Source organism: Aquila chrysaetos, chromosome 11, assembly GCF_900496995.4.
Source record: "Aquila chrysaetos chrysaetos chromosome 11, bAquChr1.4, whole genome shotgun sequence".
NCBI lineage: Eukaryota > Metazoa > Chordata > Aves > Accipitriformes > Accipitridae > Aquila > Aquila chrysaetos.
In genome coordinates this window covers 43,472,811-43,494,787 of record NC_044014.1, presented here as the reverse complement: position 1 = coordinate 43,494,787, position 21,977 = coordinate 43,472,811, and the positions used below count along the sequence as shown (strand labels likewise).

The 21,977-nt window shown below is 68.8% G+C and overlaps 3 protein-coding genes across 5 annotated transcripts; 1 reads left to right on the top strand and 2 right to left on the bottom strand.

Annotated features, from left to right (window-relative positions):
* The first annotated feature begins 3,427 nt into the window (after positions 1-3,427).
* On the top strand, positions 3,428-4,368 carry ZGLP1 (zinc finger GATA like protein 1). Its single transcript, XM_030031103.1, has 3 exons — positions 3,428-3,870; positions 3,968-4,061; positions 4,159-4,368. Exons 1-3 carry the CDS (start codon positions 3,501-3,503, stop codon positions 4,280-4,282), a joined length of 588 nt encoding a protein of 195 aa, XP_029886963.1. The 5' UTR covers positions 3,428-3,500; the 3' UTR covers positions 4,283-4,368.
* A 708-nt stretch (positions 4,369-5,076) lies between these two features.
* On the bottom strand, positions 5,077-11,940 carry ICAM5 (intercellular adhesion molecule 5). 3 transcript variants are annotated; one of them, XM_041127376.1, is made up of 11 exons: positions 11,725-11,940; positions 10,039-10,145; positions 9,050-9,328; positions 8,654-8,965; positions 7,679-7,957; positions 7,323-7,601; positions 6,988-7,230; positions 6,665-6,907; positions 6,024-6,269; positions 5,648-5,911; positions 5,077-5,560 (listed from the first exon to the last, which is right to left on the bottom strand). In XM_041127376.1, the coding sequence occupies exons 2-11, from the start codon at positions 10,094-10,096 to the stop codon at positions 5,346-5,348; spliced, it is 2,418 nt and encodes an 805-aa protein (XP_040983310.1). In that variant the 5' UTR covers positions 10,097-10,145; positions 11,725-11,940; the 3' UTR covers positions 5,077-5,345. The 3 variants fall into 3 exon arrangements, with proteins under 3 accessions (XP_040983310.1, XP_040983311.1, XP_040983312.1); XM_041127377.1 differs by having other exon boundaries at positions 10,039-10,111; XM_041127378.1 differs by lacking the exons at positions 5,077-5,560; positions 11,725-11,940 and having other exon boundaries at positions 5,769-5,907; positions 10,039-10,217.
* Positions 11,941-13,337: 1,397 nt separating this feature from the next.
* Positions 13,338-21,041, bottom strand: LOC115347946 (intercellular adhesion molecule 5-like). Its single transcript, XM_041127079.1, has 11 exons — positions 20,928-21,041; positions 19,204-19,875; positions 18,850-19,116; positions 18,439-18,714; positions 18,100-18,342; positions 17,787-18,006; positions 16,834-17,258; positions 16,046-16,318; positions 15,480-15,758; positions 14,322-14,564; positions 13,338-14,228 (listed from the first exon to the last, which is right to left on the bottom strand). The coding sequence occupies exons 1-11, from the start codon at positions 20,977-20,979 to the stop codon at positions 14,005-14,007; spliced, it is 3,174 nt and encodes a 1,057-aa protein (XP_040983013.1). The 5' UTR covers positions 20,980-21,041; the 3' UTR covers positions 13,338-14,004.
* Positions 21,042-21,977: the final 936 nt, after the last annotated feature.

The window sequence follows — 21,977 nt, the reverse complement described above, 5'->3', positions numbered from 1 at the left end:
GTCCCATCTGGGGTCCTGCCCCACCCTGGGGGTCCCTGTCCTGCTGGGGGGGGGGTCCCTGCCCCATCTGGGGTCCTGCCCCACCCTGGGGGTCACTGTCCTGTCCTGGGGGGGGGTCCCTGCCCCATCTGGGGTCCTGCCCCACCCTGGGGGTCCCTGTCCTGCTGGGGGGGGTCCCTGCCCCATCTGGGTTCCTGCCCCACCCTGGGGGTCCCTGTCCTGTCCTGGGGGGGGGTCCCTGCCCCATCTGGGGTCCTGCCCCACCCTGGGGGTCCCTGTCCTGCTGGGGGGGGTCCCTGCCCCATCTGGGGTCCTGCCCCACCCTGGGGGTCCCTGTCCTGTCCTGGGGGGGGGTCTCTTCCCCATCCTGAGGGGTCCTTTGCCCCATATGGCATCGTGCCCCGCTGTGTGGGGGGGGGTCCTGCCCCACCGTGGGGGTCCCGGTCCCGCCTACGGGGTCCCTCCCCGCTGCCCCGACACCCCCCCGCCCCCCCGCTGCCCCCGCCCCCGCGCAGCTGGAGCCGGTTTAGGGCCGGGACCGGGGCCGGTGATGATGATGATGGTGGTGGTGGTGGTGGTGATGGCGATGGCGGAGCAGCTCTTCCTGGAGGGGCAGCCCCCGGATTTCTCGCTGCTCCAGCGGCTGCTCTGCCTCGAGTCCGAGCCCTGCCGGCCCCTCCTGCCGCCCCCCAGCCCCGGGGGGGGGCGCGACCGGTGGCCCCCGTGCCCGCAGGTGGGAACCGGGGCTGATCCCACCGGGGGGGAACCGGGAGAACCGGGGGGGAACTGGGGCTGATCCCATCGCAGGGGGGAACTGGGAGAACTGGGGCTGATCCCACCGGGGGGGAACCGTGAGAACGAGGGGGGGAACTGGGAGAACCAGGGGGGAACTGGGAGAACCAGGGGGGAACTGGGGCTGATCCCACCGCAGGGGGGGAACTGGGAGAACCAGGGGGGAACTGGGAGAACCAGGGGGGAACTGGGAGAACCAGGGGGGAACTGGGGCTGATCCCACCGCAGGGGGGAACTGGGAGAACCAGGGGGGAACTGGGGCTGATCCCACCGCAGGGGGGAACTGGGAGAACCAGGGGGGAAACTGGGAGAACCAGGGGGGGAACTGGGGCTGATCCCACCGCAGGGGGGAACTGGGAGAACCAGGGGGAACTGGGGCTGATCCCACCGCAGGGGGGAACTGGGAGAAACCAGGGGGGAACTGGGGCTGATCCCACCGCAGGGGGGAACGGGGAGAACCAGGGGGGGAACTGGGGCTGATCCCATCGCAGGGGGAACTGGGAGAACCAGGGGGGGAACTGGGAAGAACCAGGGGGGAACTGGGGCTGATCCCACCGCAGGGGGGAACGGGGAGAACCAGGGGGGAACTGGGGCTGATCCCATCGCAGGGGGGAACTGGGAGAACCAGGGGGGAACTGGGAGAACCAGGGGGGAACTGGGGCTGATCCCATCGCAGGGGGGAACTGGGAGAACCAGGGGGGAACTGGGAGAACCAGGGGGGAACTGGGGCTGATCCCACCGCAGGGGGGAACTGGGAGAACCAGGGGGGAACTGGGGCTGATCCCATCGCAGGGGGGAACTGGGAGAACCAGGGGGGAACTGGGAGAACCAGGGGGGGAACTGGGCTGATCCCACCGCAGGGGGGAACTGGGAGAACCAGGGGGGAACTGGGGCTGATCCCACCGCAGGGGGGAACTGGGAGAACCAGGGGGGAACTGGGGCTGATCCCACCGCAGGGGGGAACTGGGAGAACCAGGGGGGAACTGGGAGAACCAGGGGGGAACTGGGGCTGATCCCACCGCAGGGGGGAACTGGGAGAACCAGGGGGGAACTGGGGCTGATCCCACCGCAGGGGGGGAACTGGGAGAACCAGGGGGGAACTGGGAGAACCAGGGGGGAACTGGGGCTGATCCCACCGCAGGGGGGAACGGGGAGAACCAGGGGGGAACTGGGGCTGATCCCACCGCAGGGGGGAACTGGGAGAACTGGGGCTGATCCCACCGCAGGGGGGAACTGGGAGAAGCAGGGGGGAACTGGGAGAACGAGGGGGGAAGTGGGGCTGATCCCACCGCAGGAGGGAACTGGGAGAACCGGGGGGAACTGGGAGAACTGGGGCTGATCCCATCGCAGGGGGGAACTGGGAGAGCCAGGGGGGAACTGGGAGAACGAGGGGGGAAGTGGGGCTGATCCCACCGCAGGAGGGAACTGGGAGAACCGGGGGGAACTGGGAGAACTGGGGCTGATCCCCCCGGGGGGGAACTGGGGACACGAGGGGTGATCCCACCGTGGGGGGGGGGAACTGGGGCTGTTCCCACCGCAGGGGAGAACTGGGAGAACCAGGGGGGAACTGGGAGAACTGGGGCTGATCCCACCGGGGGGGAATTGGGGACACGAGGGGTGATCCCACCGTGGGGGGGAACCGGGAGAACTGGGGGTGATTGCCACCCGGGGGGGGGGGGGGTAACTGGGAAAACCGGGGGTGATCCCACTGGGGGGGAAACCGGAGGCACCAGGGGGGAACTGGGGGTGATCCCACCGCGGGGGGGAACCGGGGGCACCCGGGCTGGGGATGGCTCAGCCCGGGGGGAGCGGGGTGGCCCCGTGCAGCCCCTTGGGGTGGTGGTGGGGGGTGTCCCCCCATCCCACCCTCCCGTATCCTAACGGTGGCCCCCGGGCAGGAACGGGGTCCCGGAGCCCCCCCCGGGGCTCTGGAGCCCCCCGGCCCCCCCCGGGGAGGGTCTCACCTTCCTGCAGGAGACTGCGCTGCTGCTGGCCCCCCCTGAGCCCCCCCTGACACCTCCTGCCGCCCCCCCGGAGCACCCCGGGCTCCCCCCGACCCCCGCCGGCAGCCCCGACGCCCTCAGCCTCATCAGCCTCCAGTGCCGGCACCTGGCCGATGGCACCGGTAACGGCACCGGTAACGGCACCGGTACCGGTAACGGCACCGGCAGCGGGCGGCGGCGCAAGCAGGCAGCCCCCCAGCGCGGTGCCGAGCCCCGGGACCCCTCTTTCCGCGGGGTGACCCTCCGCATGCGCCTGGGCCTCCCCGTCGGCAACGCCGAGGGCTGCCGCCTCCTCATCACCGCCCGCGGCAGCAGGTACCGGGGCCCCGGCCTCGCTGTCCGTCTGTCCGGATGCACCCCTGGGCACCCCCAGACTTTTGGCTGCACCGTCCGTCTGTCCGGGTGAAACCCCTGGACCTTGGGCTGCACCGTCCGTCTGTCCGGGTGAAACCCCTGGACCTTGGGCTGCACTGTCCGTCTGTCCGGGTGAAACCCCTGGACCTTGGGCTGCACCGTCCGTCTGTCCGGGTGAAACCCCTGGACCTTGGGCTGCACTGTCCGTCTGTCCGGGTGAAACCCCTGGACCTTGGGCTGCACTGTCCGTCTGTCCGGATGCATCCCTGGGCACCCCCAGACTTTTGGCTGCACCGTCCGTCTGTCCGGGTGAAACCCCTGGACCTTGGGCTGCACCGTCCGTCTGTCCGGATGCATCCCTGGGCTGCGCTGTCTGTCCGTCCGTCTGCACCTCCGGGCATCCCTGGAACTTGGGCTGTATCGTCCGTCTGTCCGGCTGCACCTTCTCTCCCCGCATCCCCTTTCCCACCAGGCCAGACACCCCGTCCCCCCTCCCTGGCCATGGCCCCCGGGGACCTGGCAGCCCCCGAGGGGGGTCCCCATTCCTGGGGGGGGGGTATCCCCATTCCTGGGGGGGGATATCCCCATTCCAGGGGTGTCCCCGCGCTCCCCCTGACCCCCCTTTCCCGCAGGGATCCCAGCCGGAGCCGGGGGAGCAGCCCCCCGGCCAGGCCCCCCGGGGCGGGCAGCAGCTCAGAGGACGACGTTCCCCCCACCCAGGGTAAGACCGGGGAGGGGGGGGGGGATTTGGGGGTGTCTCCACCCCACACGCCCCAACACCGCTGGGATTTGGGGGTGCAGCCGCGTGTCCCCCACAGGGAGCAAGCGCTGTGCCTCCTGCAAGACACGCCGGACCCCTCTCTGGCGGGCAGCCGAAAACGGGACCCCCCTCTGCAACGCCTGCGGCATCAGGTAGGGGACAGGGACACCCCCCCAGTGACACCCCAACTCTGCCGGGACCCCCCCCCCCAAACCCCAGCACCGGCTTCACCGCAGGGATTTCTCCCAGGTACAAGAAATACCGGGTGCGGTGCCGACGGTGCTGGAACATCCCCGGGAAGAGCGGGACCCCCCGTCCCCAGTGTCCCCACTGCGGGGAGCAGTGTCGCCCGGCCGGCGGTGGGAGGAGGTGACGGCGAGGACCCCGGCAGCGGCGAGGGGACGGCGGTGGCGGCGGCGGTGACGGCAGCGGAGAGCTGGGGGTGGCGGTGGCTGGGGGGTGTCGGGGTCCTGGCTGGTCCCTTGGGAGCAATTAAATGTCCTGGTGCTGATGGCAGCTTGGCGTGTGCCGGTGTCACCTGCTCCGGGGGGGGGCACAGGGTGACAATTGCGGCATTGGGGGGGGGGGACGCGACGACTTTTGGGGAACCGGTGCTTGGTCGGGTCTGGATGCCGTCACCGGTGGTTTGGTGGCCCCGGCAGGGAGCTGTGGGGACGAGGATGGGGGGTCCTGGGTGAGGGCTGGGGATGTGGGATGGGGTTTGGGGACAACGAGGTGGTGGATGGGGTGGGGGTCCTTGGCACTGGCTGGGGACGGCGAGGTGGTGGCCAGGCTGGGGGGGGTCCCCATCTGCAGCTGTGGGCTGGGGACATGGGACAGGGCTTGGGGACAGGGGAGCGGGGTCCAGGCTTGGGGAGAGCAGGCAGGAAGGGCGGCCGTACGGGCAGGAAAGCGGGCAGGAAGGCGAGGGCTTTCCAGGGCAGCTCCAGGATTTTCCAGTGGGATCCAGAGCTGAGGCTGGGCTGAGCCCCGGCCCCCACCGGACCCCCCACGGGTGGCAGGGGGACGGGCTCGGGGACACCCCCGCCGGGCTCCTTATTTCTGAGGTGTGGGAAAGGATGGACCCCCCCCCAGGAGCCCGGACACCAGGGAGCCTTAATGCCGTCCCCCGCCCTGCGGCTGGAGTCACCATCTTCCTCCCTCCCGTTAAAACGGAATTATTTATTGGGTGTTGCTTTATCCCCCGGGGAAGAGCCGAGCCAGCGGCCACGGCCCCCCCTGAGCATCCCCCCCCCTGAGTTACAGCTGTGCCGCCCTTGGCACGGCACCGAAAGGGTTAAAAAAACACCCCCCCCCCCCCCCAAAAAAACCCCAACCCCACCCCAAATTGCCCCCAAAACCCCGCTGTGGCTGGGGCGGAGGGTACACGGGGAACCCCCAAACCTCCATCCCCCCCGGGACGGGGATGTTCCCGGTTACGGCTGGGTGAGCTGGATGCCGTAAATCTCGCCGCGGTCGTGCCGTTGCCGGTGCAGGCAGGCGGCTTCGGAGGAGCCCTCGGCATCCCGCACGTTGTATTCCCCCTTCTTACACGCCGTCGACTTCAGGTAATAACCGCCGGCGGCCGCCAAACCCACCGCGGTGACGGCACCCAAGGAGCCCAGCGAGGCCACCAGCGCCAGCCGGCTCTCTGCAAGGCGGGGAAGGCGCCGGTGACGCCGCGGCGGTGGCGGAGAGGTCTGTCCCCCCTCCCCTTTACCAATTCGCCCCATCTCACCGTCCACCCGGACCATCACGCTGCCGGCTCGCCGGCCGTGCCTGTTGGTCGCGGTGCAGGTATAAAGCCCCCGGTTGGCAGCGGCGGCGCCGGCTACGGCTACCGAGCGGTTATCGGCGGCGAAGCGGAGGTTGTTGGCGGGCGGCAGCGCCCACCCGTAGGTGGGGGTGGGCAGCCCCTCGGCGCGGCACTCCACGCTGAAGCTGGCGCCGCGCGAGACGTTGGCGGAGGGCACCACGCGCAGGCTCACCGCCACGGGGCTGTCTGCACCGGGGTGGCACCGTCCGTCAGCCAAAAAAAAAAACACCGCCCCGCGTTTAAAAACGACCCAAAACCCCTTTTTCCGCCCCAAAAAAAGCCCGCTCCCCGCACTCACACTCGACGGCGACGGTGACGTTGCGGAGGGCAGAGCCGTGGGCGTTGGTGGCCCGGCACTGGTAGGTGCCGGCGTGGGCGCGGGTGACGTTGGGGCTCGCCGGGGGGGGGTCCTGGCCGTCCCCCAGCTTGGCGCAGGCGACGCGGGGTGGGGGGTTCCCGCTGGCGGCACAGGCCAGCTCCGCCGGCGTCCCCTCCACCCAGAGCCGCTGCGCCGGGCAGCCCGTCTCGCCGATGCTCGGCTCGTCTGCAAACCGGGAGGGACACGGCGGGAGGGGGGGGGCTGGGTGCCAGGTGCCCAGGTGCCCCCGCCGCCCCGCGATGGGGTGCGGGGACCCACCGCCCACCCCCTGCTCCCCACCCTGCACCGATGAGACCGGCCCAAAGGCAGCCGGGCTCCCCACCGGGCTGGCGCGGACACGGCATCCCCGGCACGGACACGGCATCCCCAGCGTGGTCGTGGCATCCCTGGCATGGCCACGCCGTGCCCAGCGCAGGTACGGCATCCCCAGCCGTGGCATCTCTGGCACAGCTATGGGATCCCTGGCATGGCTATGGCATCCCTGGCACGGACACGGCATCCCCGGCATAGCCACGGCATCCCCGGCACCACCAGATCCTCGTCCTCTCCCCGGCACTCACACTCGACGGTGACGACGACGCTGCGGACGGCCGAGCCGTGCTTGTTGGTGGCTCGGCAGACGTAGCGGCCGGCATCGGCCCGACTGACGGCCCGGCTCCCGCGGGCACGGGCGGCACCGCCGTCACGGGCGCAGCGGGTGCTGGGCGGGGGGTCCCCGTCGGCGCGGCACGCGAGCTCCCGCCGCTCCCCCTCCACCCAGGTGCGGTGTGCCGGGCAGCCCCTCTCCGTCAGGGTGGGCTCGTCTTGGGGGGGGAAAAGAGGGGTCCTGGTTAGCACGGCCGCTGCCGGCGCAGCCGCGGCGGGAGGTGCCGGCACGACTCACACTCCACGCGGACGGTGACCAGCCGGCTCCGTGTCCCCAGGCTGTTGGTGGCATTGCAGAGGTAGGTGCCGGCTCGCGAACGGGTGACCAACTCCAGCTCCCCGGTGCTGACGGCGACGCCGTTCCTGCCGCAGACGACGGTGGGCACGGGGTTGCCGGCGGCACGGCAGGACAGCACTTCCCGCGTCCCCCGCAGCCACGTGCGGTTGCTGGGGCAGTCGCTCGCCGCCATTTCGGGCATGTCTGGAAAAGATGGAGGGATGCACCGGGCATGCCGGGAGCAGCCCGCGCCGGCTGCCACGGGCGCAACCGGGACCCTCCGGTGCGGCGCTCACAGAGCACGGCGAGCCGGGCGTCCGCGTCCTTTGTCACCGCGCCGTCGCCGATGGCCAGGCTGGCCCGGCACCCGAATTGCCGCCCGTCATCCTCCCGCCGCGCCACCAACCGCAGCTCCAGCTGGGACTGCGGCCCCTCGGCCAGGACCCCCCCGTCGGCGTCACGGAGCTGCAGCCGGACGGCGGGGGGTTCGGCGGCGCCGGCACGGCACACCACCATCACCTCGCTGCCCGCCGGCGCCGACGCTGGGCTCAGCTCCAGGACGGGTGCTGGGAAGCCTGCGGGAAGGTGCCGTGGGTTCAACGGGATTTTGGGATGGGGTCCGGTTATCGCCCCGCCGTGCCCGGCACCTTACGGTAGACGTGGAGCTGCCTCCGTGCCATCCGTGCCGCCGTTGCCACTGCCGCGGTGCAGGTCAGCTCCTGCCACCCCGGGGTGCCGGGTGAGAGCGCGGTGACGGCGGTCAGCACATCCCCGGCCGCTGCCACGGAGAAGTTTAGGCTCTGCTCTGCCAGGGTGATGGTGAAGCGGACATCCCCGGCGGGGAAGGCACCGGCGATCCGGCAGCTGGCGTTGGCGGTGGTGCCGGCTTCAACGTGGGCAGGAGCCCGGAGCTGGGGCGGCTCGGGGAGAGCTGCAGGGATGCGGCGTCACCAGGACCATGCCTCATCCCCAGCTGCACCCCAGTGCCGGGTGGAGGATCCCAGCGGCCGGACCCTCACCGGGCTCCGGTGAGGATGCGGAGCTGCCAGGAGGGCGGTGGTGAAGCCCCCATGCCGGGGTGGGACCGGGCATCCCGGCACGGCCCCGGCCACTGGACAAGGCTAGGGAGGGATTCGGCACGGCGCGGTGGGCATCGCGAACGGGATTAGAGTCGCGGTGCTCAGCTAGCCAGTCCCAGAGAGTCTGGGATGGGAACGGGGACTGGGATGGGAATGGGGACTGGGATGGGAATGGGGGTGGGGACAGCAGGGGGATGGGGACTGGGAGTAAGAATGGGATGGGGACGGGGCTGGGATGGAAATGGAATTGAAACTGGGATGGGAATGGGAACGGGACTGGGGGTGGGGACAGGATTGGGGTGGGAATGGGGATGGGGACAGCACGGGGATGGGGACTGGGGACAAGAATGGAATGGAGACCGGACCGGGATGGAAATGGAGATGAGACTGGGATGGGAACGGGGATGGGGACAGGATTGGGATGGCGATCAGATGGGGACTGGGATGAGCTGGGATGGGGATGGGGACAGGGTGGTGCCGAGCTGCTCCCTGGCTCCTTCCCCGCATCCGCACCAACGCCGGAGCCCGGCCGCGCGGCGGGGACTTACCGAATACCGACAGCTTGACGGGGACGGCGGCGCGGGCGAAGAGGGGCCCGTGGGGCCGCAGGGACAGCTCGGCGTGGCAGGTGACGTCCTGCCCGTGGTCCCCGGGGCTGGCGGTCAGCAGGTGGCTGACGGCCACGCTGGCGCTGCCCTCGGCGGCGCCGAAACTTTCCGTCCGCAGAGTTTCGGCACCTCGGCGCAACGTCACCGTCAGGTTCCCCACCGGAGCCACCTCCACCACCCGGCACGTCAGGTTACGGCTGTCACCCACCGCCATGGCCGGCACCGGCTCCAGCACCACCCGCTCCGGCAACCCTGGGAGGTGGCGACCGCCGAACCGTCGACCGTGGCCCCCCACTCCGCCCGGCAGCCCCCCCCCCCCCGACCCCCGGCACTCACGGTAGACGAGGATGCCGGTGCTGGCGTTGACTTGGGTGTCACCGCAGCGCCCGTAGCACGTGGCGGTGCCGGGGCTCCACTGGGAGACGTTGAGGAGCCGAAAGCTTTGCCAGCGGCGCCCGCCGGCCCCCGCGTCCACGGTCAGGGGGGTCTCCAGCCCCAGCGTGGCGTTGCCCCCCGGGCAGGCGCCGCGGCTGCAGTTGATGGCCACCGAGCCCCCGAAGGGCACCACGGCCACCCGCGGCCAGGCCCCCACCGTGAACGTGCCCCCGGCGGCCCCTGCGAGAGCCCCCACCGCGGGCAGCCCCCGCCGGCTTAGCCCTGGCACCCCTCCAGCTGGAGACCACCCCCCCCCACACCCCGATCCCGGCTGCGGGGGGGGCCCCAGTGCCCACCCCGGTGAGCCCTGTGCCGAGAAACCCCCCCCCACGCTCCCAGGGGGGCACCCAGGCAGGTGGGCTCCTGGGGGTCCCCCTGTCCCCCCCCCACCCCCTCTTGGGTCCTTGGGGTCCATCCCCCCCCCCCCCCCCCCAGAAATAAGGGACCCAGGTGGCCGGGCCCCCCAGGGTCCACCCCCCCCCCCCAGTCCCCCCAGCATTAAGGGTCCCTGGTGTTGGGGGTGCCCCCCCCTTCCCACTCTCCATCCTGCTGGATCCCAGGTGTCAGGGCTCTCGGGGGGTCCAGCCCGCCCCCCCCCTCCTCATAATTAAGAGTCCCTGTGGTCTGGGCTCCCCAGGGCTCACCCCCCCCAAATTAAGGGACCCAGGCATCAGGCCTCCTCGGGGTTCACCCCCCCCTCCCCATAATTACAGGTGTCTGGGGGGTTGCCAGGAATGCCCCCTCCCCTCTATAATTAAGGGTCCTTGGTGTCTGGGGTCCCAGGAGACCACCCCCCCCCCTTCCCAGCACGATGGGTCCCAGGTCCCCCCCCCCCGCATCCCAGAGGGACCCAGGCGTCCGTCCATGTCCTCCCCCGAGCCCCCCCATACCTGCGAGCGCCAGGATGAGGGGGGGCAGCAGCCGCGCGGCCGGGCAGGGGGGTCCCATCGGGTCCCGGCTCCGCTGGGGGGGGGGAGATACGGGGAGGAAGAGGAGGCTGGGGAGGAAGAGGAGGATGGAGATGAAAAGGAGGATGGGGATGAAGAGGAGGATGGGGAGGATGAGGCAGATGGGGATGAAGAGGAGGATGGGGATGAAGAGGAGGATGGGGAGGATGGGGAGGATGAGGAGGATGGGGATGAAGAGGAGGATGGGGAGGATGAGGAGGATGGGGATGAAGGCAGCTCCTCCGCTGCCGCGCACGGAGGCGAGGACGGCGCCGGTACCGCGGGGCTGCTCCTCCCCCCGCCCCCGGCTGAGCCCTCCCGAGGCTCCGGCCTCCCCCGCCCGGTGCTCGGCGCTGCACAGGACCCCCCCCGTGCCCGGATCGGGACCACCCCCCCCCACCCCCCCACCCCGTGCTCCATCTTGCCCAGGACCCCCCCCCAAAACCTTGCCGGGATCGGGCCCCCCCGCGCTCAATCTTGCCCAGGACCCCCCCCAAACGTGCCCGGATCGGCCCCCCCCCCCCCCCCCCACCCCGTGCCCCATCCTGCCCAGGCACCCCCCCCCCCCCCCCCCCCCAACTTTGCAGCCCGGAGCCAGCACCCCTGTGCCGCGGGTTTAAGCACCGATCCTGCGTGGGTGCAGCGACAGACGGGGACCAGCTGTGTCGTTCCCCCCCCCCCCCCCACGCGCGGGGTGTCACCCACGCACCCACGGGGGGGGGGGAACGACAGGGTGGGGGACGCGCATGGGCCGTCAGCGGGGCTGGGGGGGTTGGGGCAACCTGTAGCCGCTCGTGGGGTGCTTGGCGTGTGCGTGGCGTGTGCTTGGCGTGTGCTTGGTGTGTGCTTGGCGGCGTGTGCATGGCGTGTGCGTGGCGTGTGCGTGGCGTGTGCATGGCGTGTGCATGGCGGCGTGTGCCGCACATGTGTGCGCAGGCGGGCGCCGCGTACGCGCGCAGGTGGACGCGTCGTGTCCAAGCAGGCGTGCGTTGCATGTGCGTGCCGGTGGGCGTACCGCATGCGCGCAGGCGTGCGCTGCATGTGTGTCGTGCATTGCGTGTGTGTGCCAGTGTATCGTGTGCACGCAGGCGCGCATTGTGTGTGCGTGCGGATACGTGTATCGTGCGCGCAGGCGCGCATTGCACGTGCGTGCCGGGGTGTATCATGTGCGTGCCGGTGTGTGTGTGTGTATGCAGGCGTGCGTTGCGTGTGCATATGCAGATACATGTATCGTGCGCGCAGGCACGCATTGCACGTGCGTGCCGGTGAGTGTGACTATTGTGTGCACGCAGGCATGCATTGCATGTGAATATTGTGTGCATGCATTGCGTGTGCGTGCGGGCGACTGTATCGCGCACGCAGGCATGCACTGTATGTGCGTGCCCGTGTGTCGTGCGTGCATTACGTGTGCGTGTAGGTGCATGCATCGTGCATTGCGCGTTCATGCCGGCGCGTATCACGCGTGTGCGTCGTGCATCACGTGCGCTCACCCGTGCACACCAACGTGCCCCCCCCCTCGCCCCGGCCGCCGAGCACACGCCGAAGCCGCCGCCATGGCAGGTGCCCCCTTCGCCCCCCGTCCCCTCGCCGTGCCGGCGGCGCGGGCGAGGCGCGATTCCTCTGCCTTACCTCGGCCTACGCGCCGCCTGCCCGCACGCCGCCTCTTCGCCTGCACCGGCAGCCGAAGCAGGCCTCGCCGTGCCGTGCCGTGCCGTGCCGTGGCATGGCGTGCCGTGGGCCGGTGTCACGCCGGGGCGTGAGCGACGGTGCCAGCGAGCGACAGGCGCTGCCGCGCTCGCGCTCCCGCCGCGCTCGCTCGGCGCCGGCAGGCTCCGGTTGGGGACGGATGCTCGGGTACCGAATCGGGGGGGGGCAGCAGCCCCCCCCCCCCCCGGCCCCGCTCTGGCTCCCCCAAAGCATCCCCCAGCCCCAGCTTTGTCCCTAGAGCCCCTCCCCTGCTTTGGCTCCCATCCACACCCCCCCCCCCCCAGCCCTTATTCCTGGCTCCAGCCCCCCCTGTACCCCCCCAATTCCCTGCCCGTACCCCCATTCCCCCCTGCCTGTACCCCAATCCCCTGCCTGTACCCCCATCCTGCCCCCCCCCCCCCCAGCAGGGCTGGCAGCCCCCGGGGGGGTCACCGAGGAGATTGGGGGGAACACGTCACCCCCCCCGGCCCCCGGCATCCCCCCGGCAGCACCGCGGGAATCGGCAGCCAGCGGCACCAGGGTGACACTTAATTGCTCCCAAGGGGCCAGCCAGGACCCAGACAACCCCCATTACAGCCCAGTATAGACCAGTACAGCCCCATACACCCCAGTACAGCTTAGTACAGCCCAGTGCAGACCAGTACAGTCTAGTACAGCTTCATATAGCCCAGTACAGCCCAGTGCAGACCAGTACAGTCTAGTACAGCGTCATATAGCCCAGTACAGCCCAATGCAGCTTAGTATAGCCCAATACAGTCCAGTACAGCGTGGTATAGCCCAGTACAGCCCAATGCAGCTTAGTATAGCCCAATACAGTCCAGTACAGCATGGTATAGCCCAGTACAGCCCACTCCCCTTGTGTCACTAGAAGGAGTGACACAGACCAGTTGCCCTGATCCCACAAGGACGATTCAGCCATTAAGAGACATTTTTGCCCCCACCGGCAGGGGAGCCTGAGGCCAGGGTGATGGGCACAGCAGGGAGGTCTCCATCTTTGGGGGCCACCGAGCCCCCCCCCCCCCAGCCCTTGCAGCGGGTACAACCTGGGGCTGCAACCACCACGTCCCCCCTCCCCGCACCACCGCCAACGGGGCTGGATACGTCCCTTGGACCCCAGGAGGGGGTTGGCTTCATGCAGGGTGGGGGGGACGTGGCTTTTGGGGTGGGGGGGGGCTATGGCAGAGCCCCCACATCATTGGGGGGGGGGGCATCCTCCGGCCCCGAGCACTGCGGCTCCATCTCCAGCCGCCTCTGCCGCAGCCGGTAGTGCCGGATTTTCTTCTTGTGGTGGTAGATGCCATGGATCACCGTGATGGTGAGCAGGGTGGCCACCGCCGCCAACCCCACCGGTACCGGGAGCACCACGGCAGGGTCGTGATCTGCCGGAGAGCGGGGATGGATGGTCTGTAGTACCGAGACTTGCACCATCCCCATGGCATCCCCAGGACCCATGGCTGGGGGGGAGGACGCGGCTCAGAGGCACATCGTTGCCCATCCCTTGCCGTGACGGCCACTCTCCATCCTTCCTCTCTGCCCCGGCAGCGCCCTGGCTCCGTCCCAGCCCCACCATCATCGCCACCAACGATGCCGGATGCGAGTGAGCGAATAATGGCAGAAGAAAGGAAGTGGGGTTTGGGTACTGCGGCGCATGCTCGGCACAACCGTGGCCACAGAGGTACCAGAAACATCCCCGGCGTTTGGTTATCCCCATCCCCAACCATAACCACAGCGGACTGCGGCGCTGCTGCCAACAGTGTTTATTGGTGCACCATGTCGTGACAGCACCTTCCAGCCTCTCCGGTGGCTGCAACTCGCTCCATTCCAGCTCCTCGCCCTCCCGCCAGCAATGGTGGCAATGCAGCCCCGGCACCAAAATCCTGGGATTCAGCCCAGATGCTCCCCATGGGGCACCAAGATGCCCAGCCCCGCTGTCACTGGCTTCGGGTCTCCCAAGGGATAAAGTTCAGAGAAAAATGGAGAATCTCCATGATGTTATGTTCCTGTGGCAACAGTGGCAGCCAGCACCATCTCACCGTAGCGTCCACCATCCCGCCGCGGCTCCCACCCTGTCCCCAGTGTCACCGTCACATCACTCGGAGGGAGCCGGCAGCCACGGCGCTCAGCCCTTGCCGGGGCGCTTGCCCGTGGGCAGGGGAGTGGGACGGGCAGGGGGCTGCCGGACCCTCCGCCGCCTCTGCCCGGCTACGGTTGAGCCTCCTGTGCCGAACCGTTGAGCGCGGCCGTCTCCTCTGAGCATCCCGCTGTCCGCCGCTGCTCCATCTCCAGCTGCTTCTGCCGCTCCTGCAGCCGGTACTCCCGGATTTTCTTCTTGTGGTAGTAAATGTGGTAGCCCATCCCGCCGGCGATCAGGGCGGCCAGCACCACCGCTGGCACCAGCACCAGGAGCACCACGTCGGGGTCGTGGTCTGCCGGAGAGCAAGGATGGGTGGTCAGCGATGCCGAGCCCGCGCTGTCCCCCCGGGACCCCCAAAACCCCCAGGACCCCCGTCCCCACTCACAGTCCACCCAGACGGTGACGTTCCGGACGGCTGTACCCAGCGGGTTGGTGGCCCGGCACTGGTAGATGCCGGCGTGGGCACGGGTGACCGGCTGCGGCGTTCCGGTGGGGAAGGGCTCGCCATCCTTGGTGCACTCCACGCTGGGTGAGGGCTTGCCCCGTGCCGAGCAGCGCAGGGTCTCATCCTGCCCCTCCGTCCAGTTCTGGCTGGGGGGGCAGCTCCCATCGTCCATCCGGGGTCCACCTGGAGGTGAGAGCAGGAGAACCTCATTTCTCCCCGGCACGAGCCCTGCCGTTGCCGCCACCCCGGGCCAGCGCTGACGGGGTCCCCACGGCAGCCCGGGGTCCTGCAGCCTGGTACGGGACCCCAGGTCTTGCACCGAGGCTGTGGGGCTTTGCACGGAAGGTGAGAAGTTTTACACCAGGGAGAAGGAGCTTTGCACCAGGGCACGGCGACAGAAGGGTTTTGCGCCGGGTCCAAGGGGTTTTGCATGGGTACGGGAGGGTTTTGCACCAGGGCAGAAGGGTTTTTGCACGGGATCGACGGGCTTTGCATGGGGGCAGAAGGGTTTTGCATGGGGCCAAGGGGCTTTGCACGGGGCAGAAGGGTTTTGCACAGGGGCAGAAGGGTTTTGCACAGGGGCAGAAGGGTTTTGCACGGGGGGCAGAAGGGTTTTTGCACAGGGGCAAAAGGGTTTTGCACAGGGGCAGAAGGGTTTTGCATGGGGCAGAAGGGTTCTGCACGGGGGCAGAAGGGTTTTTGCACAGGGGCAAAAGGGTTTTGCACAGGGGCAGAAGGGTTTTGCACAGGGGCAGAAGGGTTTTGCACAGGGGCAAAAGGGGTTTGCACAGGGGCAGAAGGGGTTTGCATGGGGCAGAAGGGTTCTGCACGGGGGCAGAAGGGTTTTGCACAGGGGCAAAAGGGGTTTGCACGGGGCAGAAGGGGTTTGCACCAGGGCTGGGGGTTTTTCTCATGAGAACAGACGGGGTTTGCACAGGGCTGAGGAGCTTTGCACCACAGCAGAAGGATTTTGCACGGGGTGGAAGAGCTTTGCGTGGGGGCAGGAGGGGTTTGCCCCAGGGCTGAGGGATTTTGCAAAGGCTCAGCAGGGTGTTGCACCGGCGCCGGCACAGCACCGGCTCCCACCGCCCCACTCACACGTGACGTGCAGCGTGGCCGTGGCCGAGCTCTTCTGCAGGGTCTCGTTGCCCACGCCGAGCCGCGCGTCGCAGATGAACTCAGACCCATCGTCGTCTTCACTGACCGTCAGCTCCCAGACCACGGGACCCTCCGTCCAGGGCTGCGGGGCCCAGCGGCCCCCGCGGAGCCGCAGCTTCAGCCCCGGGGGCCAGCTGGGCGCCGAGGAGCACTCGATGGCCACCGGCTCATTGCAGGAGGCGTTGGGTTTGCTGATGACCAGGTGAGGCTGGGGGAAGTCTGCGGTGGGGGGGGGGGAGATGGCACCCAACCTCTCGGCTCGTCCCAAAGCGGATCCCGCCCGAGCTGTGCCAGATCCGGGACCCAGCTCATCCCGACATCTCGCTCCCACCCCACCGAGACCAGCTGCGGCCCCAGCTCCATCCCGGTTTGCCCCATCCCACTGCCCCCCGAGGAGTGGGGGGGCTCCCCAGGTCCAGCGCATCCCTACCCCCTTCCCGCATCCCCCATCCCTGGTCCCCGTCCACCGGGAAAGCCCCGCGGGAAGGACCCGAGCGGCCTCTTACCGTAAGCCAGCACCCTAAAAGTCGCCACCTTCCTTTCTCCAAAGCAGGAGAAGTAGCAGAAAACGTCGGAGAGGGGCTCGGTGATGTTGTAGAGCCGGATGCTGAGCCAGCCCGGCCCCTGGCCCACCCACTCCTTGCTGAGGGAGGTCTCCAGCCCCCCGGCTGCCCCCGCCTCGGGGCAGCTGCTGGAGCAGTTCAGCAGCACCGTCCCACCGTAGCCCACCTCCGAGGAGGTCCCCTCCACCGTCACCTCGAAGGAGTTGGTGGGTGGTCCTGGAAAGGGATGGCAGGGTGCAGGTGGGATGAGCTGGGACACACGGGATGAGCTGGGACACATGGGATGTCCCAGGGGAGGTGGGTCGGGATGCAGGTGGGATGAGCTGGGATGCACGGGATGAGCTGGGAAGGTGGGTCAGGGTGAAGGTGGGATGAGCAGGGACACAAGGGATGAGCTGGGACACGTGGGATGTCCCAGGAGACATGGGTTGGGATGCAGATGGGATGAGCTGGGACACATGGGATGAGCTGGGAAGATGGGTTGGGATGCAGGTGGGATGAGCTGGGATGCACGGGATGAGCTGGGAAGGTGGGTCAGGGTGAAGGTGGGATGAGCAGGGACACAGAATGAGCTGGGAAGGTGGGTCGGGATGCAGGGTGGGATGAGGCGGGACATGGGATGAGCTGGGAAGGTGGGTTGGGGTGAAGGTGGGATGAGCTGGGACGCATGGGACGTCCCCAGCCGGGTCGGGGTACAGGGGAATGAGCCAGGACCCAGGGATGGCACTCACCGCACAAAGCCAGGAGCAGCCCGGCAAGGGACCAGGCAGGGAGGCCGCGCCGGGGCTTTGCCGCGCCGCGGAGCGGGGAGCCGCGGGGACGGGAGCGGAAGCCAGAGCCCATCACCCCGGCACAGGGCGCTGGGGGGAGGACGCGGCTCAGAGGCACATCGTTGCCCATCCCTTGCCGTGACGGCCGCTCTCCATCCTTCCTCTCTGCCCCGGCAGCGCCCCGGCTCCGTCCCAGCCCCACCATCATCGCCACCAACGATGCCGGATGCGAGTGAGCGAATAGCGGCAGAAAAAAGGAAGTGGGGTTTGGGTACCGCGGCGCATGCTCGGCACAACCGTGGCCACAGAGGTACCAGAAACATCCCGGCGTTTGGTCATCCCCATCCCCAACCATAACCACAGCGGACTGCGGTGCTGCTGCCAACAGTGTTTATTGGTGCACCATGTCGTGACAGCACCTTCCAGCCTCTCCGGTGGCTGCATCTCCCTCTGCTCCACCTCCTCGCCCTCCCACCAGTATTGGTGCCAACGCCGCCGTGGCACCAAAATCCTGGGATTCAGCCCGGACGCTCCCCACGGGGCACCAAGACGCCCGGCCCCGCTGTCACCGGCTTCGGGTCTCCCAAGGGATAAAGTTCGGAGAGAAAAGGAGCATCTCCATGATGGGGAGCAAGAAGCGCCTTGCCCCCGCCGGCATCCCAAGCGTGTGCCAGCCTGGCACATCCCCATCTCAGAGCTGTCACCTTCCTGTGGCAACAGTGGCAGCCGGCACCATCTCACCGTAGCGTCCACCATCCCGCCGCGGCTCCCACCCTGTCCCCAGTGTCACCGTCACATCACTCGGAGGGAGCCGGCAGCCACGGCGCTCAGCCCTTGCCGGGGCGCTTGCCCGTGGGCAGGGGAGTGGGACGGGCAGGGGGCTGCCGGACCCTCTGCCACCTCTGCCCGGCTACGGTTGAGCCTCCTGTGCCGAACCGTTGAGCGCGGCCGTCTCCTCTGAGCATGCCGCTGTCCGCCGCTGCTCCATCTCCAGCTGCTTCTGCCGCTCCTGCAGCCGGTACTCCCGGATTTTCTTCTTGTGGTAGTAAATGCGGTAGCCCATCCCGCCGGCGATCAGCGCGGCCAGCACCACCGCTGGCACCAGCACCAGGAGCACCACGTCGGGGTCGTGGTCTGCCGGAGAGCAAGGATGGGTGGTCAGCGATGCCGAGCCCGCGCTGTCCCCCCGGGACCCCCAAAACCCCCAGGACCCCCGTCCCCACTCACAGTCCACCCAGACGGTGACGTTCCGGACGGCTGTACCCAGCGGGTTGGTGGCCCGGCACTGGTAGATGCCGGCGTGGGCACGGGTGACCGGCTGCGGCGTTCCGGTGGGGAAGGGCTCGCCATCCTTGGTGCACTCCACGCTGGGCGAGGGCTTGCCCCGTGCCGAGCAGCACAGGGTCTCACCCTGCCCCTCCGTCCAGTTCTGGCTGGGGGGGCAGCTCCCATCGTCCATCCGGGGTCCAGCTGAGGGAAGAGCCAGGATAGGGACAAGAAATTAATTCCCATCTGGAAATTTCCCCTTCAGCATTCCGGGATGGAGCCCGGCGGCGCCACTCTTACCGGTGACGGTGAGCCGGATGGGTGTGCTCGTCTTCGGGGCTTTGCCACCGACGGGTAGCTTGGCATCACAGCTCAGCTCCATCCCATCGTCTTCCTCCCGCGTCATCAGGTTGAAGAGCAGCGGGGACGGTCCCCACCCTGCCAACACACGGCTGCCGGCACGGATCCGCAGCCGGAGTTCGGCAGAGTGGTCGCGCGGCAAAGCGCAGCCCACGGTCACCGCCGTGCCGGCTGCTGGGCTGGCGGTGCTGACGTTCAGCTGCGGCGAAGGGAAACCTGCGGGTGACGGAGACAACGCCGGGGTGGTCCGGTGATGCCGTGGCGCGAAACCGCTCCCCCCCTTCCCGGCACAACGCGCCAGGGCCGTGCCGCTGGCGGGTCTTTACCGGCGCCAGTGCCGCTGGCACTCACGGTAGACGTGGACGGTCGCCTCCTTCCGCTGCTCTACGCCTCCCACCGTCACGGTGCAAACCAGCCTGAAGTTCCCCGGCTGGCTGTGGGACACCTCGGCGGTGGCCTGGTGCCCATCCTGGCTGGTGGAGAGCGTCAGGGTACGGTTGGCGAGCTCCAGCTTGAACTCTGCCTCTGGGAAGGCGCGATCAACGGCGCAGCTGGCGTTCACCGTCTCGCCGGTCTCCAGGTAGATGTCAGGCTCCAGCTTGAGATCCTCAGGGAATTCTGCCACCAGAGAAAAACACCCCGGGGTGAGCCAGTTGCCACAACCATGGCGGAGCAAACGCCGGTAAGATGCCGGTGCCGACTTACCGTATACGTTCAGCGTCTGCGGCTCCGAGGTGGTGTTGAAGCGCGGGCCGTAGGGTGCCAGGTTGAGCAGCGCCTGGCAGGTGATGTTCTGCCCGTTGTCTCGGCGCTGTGCCGTCAGCAAGTGGGTCACCCGCACCGCCACCGGCTCATCTTGGCTGTGCTGCTCGAAGGTTTCGGTGTGCAGCACCTCACTGCCCCGCCACAGGATCACCGTCAGGTTCTGGATCGGCGCGACGTCGGATACGTTGCATGCCAGCTCTCGGCTCTCACCCACCACCAGCTGCGGTATTGACTCCAGCACCGCTGGCGCTGGCACACCTGGGGGAAAGATGCAGCGTGACGGGGATGATCCCGGTGTACCGGCACGGGCAGGGACCCCCTCTCCCCATGGTGCCTTACGGTAGGCGGTGAGGTTGACGGGCACCGTCAGCCTCGTCTGGTTGCAAACGTAGTAGCAGAGGATGCTGGATTTCCACACGGTGACGTTGAGCAGCTCCACCACCGTCTCCCCTGGCCCCGTTGTCACCAACTGCTTCCGAATTGACGTCTCTACGTTGCCGGTTGCTTCGGGATCCTGGCACGTCGTCTTCAACTTCAACCGGACCGATCCGCCGTGTTCCACCACCAGCACCTCCGGCTCGACCAACAACTCGAAGGAAGCTCCCAGCTGCCCTGCCGGGGGAACCCACGGGGTTGGGGAGGGGGGTCGGCAGTCGAGGGGACCCCCGGGCTCGTCCCCATCCCTGGCACGGTGAGGGGAAGGTCGAGGGGACCTCCAGACTCGTCCCTACCCCCGGCACGGCAGGAGGGAAGCCAGCCAGCTGCAGCGGGGCAGGGAGAAGCTGCAGCACCGCTGAGCTTCTCCTTCGGCTGCGGGAAGTGGCCGGCTTTGCCGGTGGGCAGGATCCGTCCCCACCATCCAGCTGGAAGCCTTCAGCCGCTAACCCGGTGACCGAGGCAGGGGACACCGAGACCCGCATCCGTCCCTCAGGAACGGTGGCAGCTGTCGCCAGCCGGTGCCTGGTACACCCCCCAGTCCACTCCCACGCCACGAGCCGGTACTTTTCCGGCAAAGCATCCGTTGCCGAGCCCACTGGGCTGCAGAGGAAGCCCCCCAGGGTGAGTCAGCACCAGCACCCTCGGGTGGGGGATTCCCCAGGAGCAGCTGTAAGCTTTCCCACCCTCCGGGGAAGGGTGGAAAAGTCCTGCCCTTTCCCGGAATAACCACTGGCAGGAAGACAATTAAAAAAAAAAAAAAAAAAAAAAAATCCCGCTGCAATCCAGGGATTTCGCAAGGACAAACAAGACCTTGCTCCCCAGGCTCTCCCACGGGATGCGGCACGGAGGCGACGGCCAAGGGGAAAGGGGGGCTGGGACGGATCCGGGACCCCCATCCCAGTCACCCCACCGGTCCCCGGTGCCAGGCAGCGCCCAACGCCGACACGGCGTCAGCGCGCTTGCACTCACAACGGTGGACACGCGTCCCGTCCCCGCCGTGACACGTTCATGTGACACGCTCGTGGTGATAAGGTCACGTTGACGTGCTCATGCTTGCACCAGCACGCTCACGACACGCTCGCGGTAACATCGCTCACACCCGCGCGCTCGTGCTGACACGCTCGCGCCGGCCTCGCCCCTCCGTGCCGGGGACGTAACCCGTGGGGGGGGTCACTGGGTGCCCACCACCCTCGCTGGGTGCCAGCCCCAGCCCGGTGTCCCCTCACCTGCGATGACACCCAGGGCGCACAGAGCCAGCGGCAGCGCCGCGGGGCGCATGGTGCGGCGGGGTGCTGGGGTGGGCGCTGGTACCGGCACCGGGTGGGCTCAGTCCTCCGGGAGCGCCGGGATGGGTCAGGCTCTCCAGGAACACCGCGAGGGGCCGGGAACACCGGGATGGATCCGGTCAGGCTCTCCGGGACCGGTTGGTTCGGGGTCCCCGGGATGGATCCGACGGGGCTCTCCGGGAGCACCGGGAAAGGTCGGTTCAGGCTTCCTGGGATGGGTCCAGTTGGGCTCTCCGGGACCAGTTGGTTTGGGGTCTCCGGGACCACCGGGAAAGGTCGGTTCAGGCTTCCTGGGATGGCTCCGGTCGGGCTCTCCGGGATCGGTCGGTTCAGGCTCTCCGGGAGCACCGGGATGGCTCCGGTCGGGCTCTCCGGGATCGGTTGGTTCAGGCTCTCCGGGAGCACCGGGATGGCTCCGGCCGGGCTCTCCGGGATCGGTCGGTTCAGGCTCTCCGGGAGCACCGGGATGGCTCCGGTCGGGCTCTCCGGGATCGGTTGGTTCAGGCTCTCCGGGAGCACCGGGATGGCTCCGGCCGGGCTCTCCGGGATCGGTCGGTTCAGGCTCTCCGGGAGCACCGGGATGGCTCCGGCCGGGCTCTCCGGGATCGGTCGGTTCAGGCTCCCCGGGCTGGATCCAGCGGGGCTCTCGGCACGCACTGGGCAGGGTGTGTTCAGGCTCTCCGGGAGCACCGGGAATGGTCGGTTGGGGCTCTGCGGGAGCAGCAGGACGGTTCTGTCCGTCCCGCCCGGGGCGGTGCTTTATGAGCCCGGCTCCAGCCCGTCCCCTCCCGGCCCCCGGGGGAATTCCGGGGCGGCGGGGACTTCGGCGGCGGGGATCCCCCGGGGGAGCGGCCACCGCGGAGAAGGGAGGGCTGCCCGGGGGGGTCCTGCCCCACTGCCCCAGTCGGGGGCAGTTCTCCTGCCCCACTGCCCTCCTGCCCCATTACGGGGCAGTTCTCCCGCCCCACTGCCCCATTACGGGTCAGTTCT

Bases quoted from the DNA above. Each gene is read 5' to 3' on its own strand.
- ZGLP1 (XM_030031103.1), top strand. From the start codon at position 3,501: ATGCATCCCTGGGCTGCGCTGTCTGTCCGTCCGTCTGCACCTCCGGGC. The intron at 3,871-3,967 runs GTAAGACCGGGG...TGTCCCCCACAG, and splicing joins CGACGTTCCCCCCACCCAGG to GGAGCAAGCGCTGTGCCTCC. The intron at 4,062-4,158 runs GTAGGGGACAGG...GATTTCTCCCAG, and splicing joins TGCAACGCCTGCGGCATCAG to GTACAAGAAATACCGGGTGC.
- ICAM5 (XM_041127376.1), bottom strand. From the start codon at position 10,096: ATGGGACCCCCCTGCCCGGCCGCGCGGCTGCTGCCCCCCCTCATCCTG. The intron at 6,908-6,987 runs GTGAGTCGTGCC...TCCCCCCCCAAG, and splicing joins GGTCACCGTCCGCGTGGAGT to ACGAGCCCACCCTGACGGAG. The intron at 5,912-6,023 runs GTGAGTGCGGGG...ACCCCGGTGCAG, and splicing joins CGTCACCGTCGCCGTCGAGT to ACAGCCCCGTGGCGGTGAGC.
- LOC115347946 (XM_041127079.1), bottom strand. From the start codon at position 20,979: ATGCGCCCCGCGGCGCTGCCGCTGGCTCTGTGCGCCCTGGGTGTCATC. The intron at 18,343-18,438 runs GTAAGAGTGGCG...CTCTTCCCTCAG, and splicing joins CATCCGGCTCACCGTCACCG to CTGGACCCCGGATGGACGAT. The intron at 16,319-16,833 runs GTGAGTGCCATC...ATCCCTTTCCAG, and splicing joins GCTGCTCCTGGCTTTGTGCG to GACCACCCACCAACTCCTTC.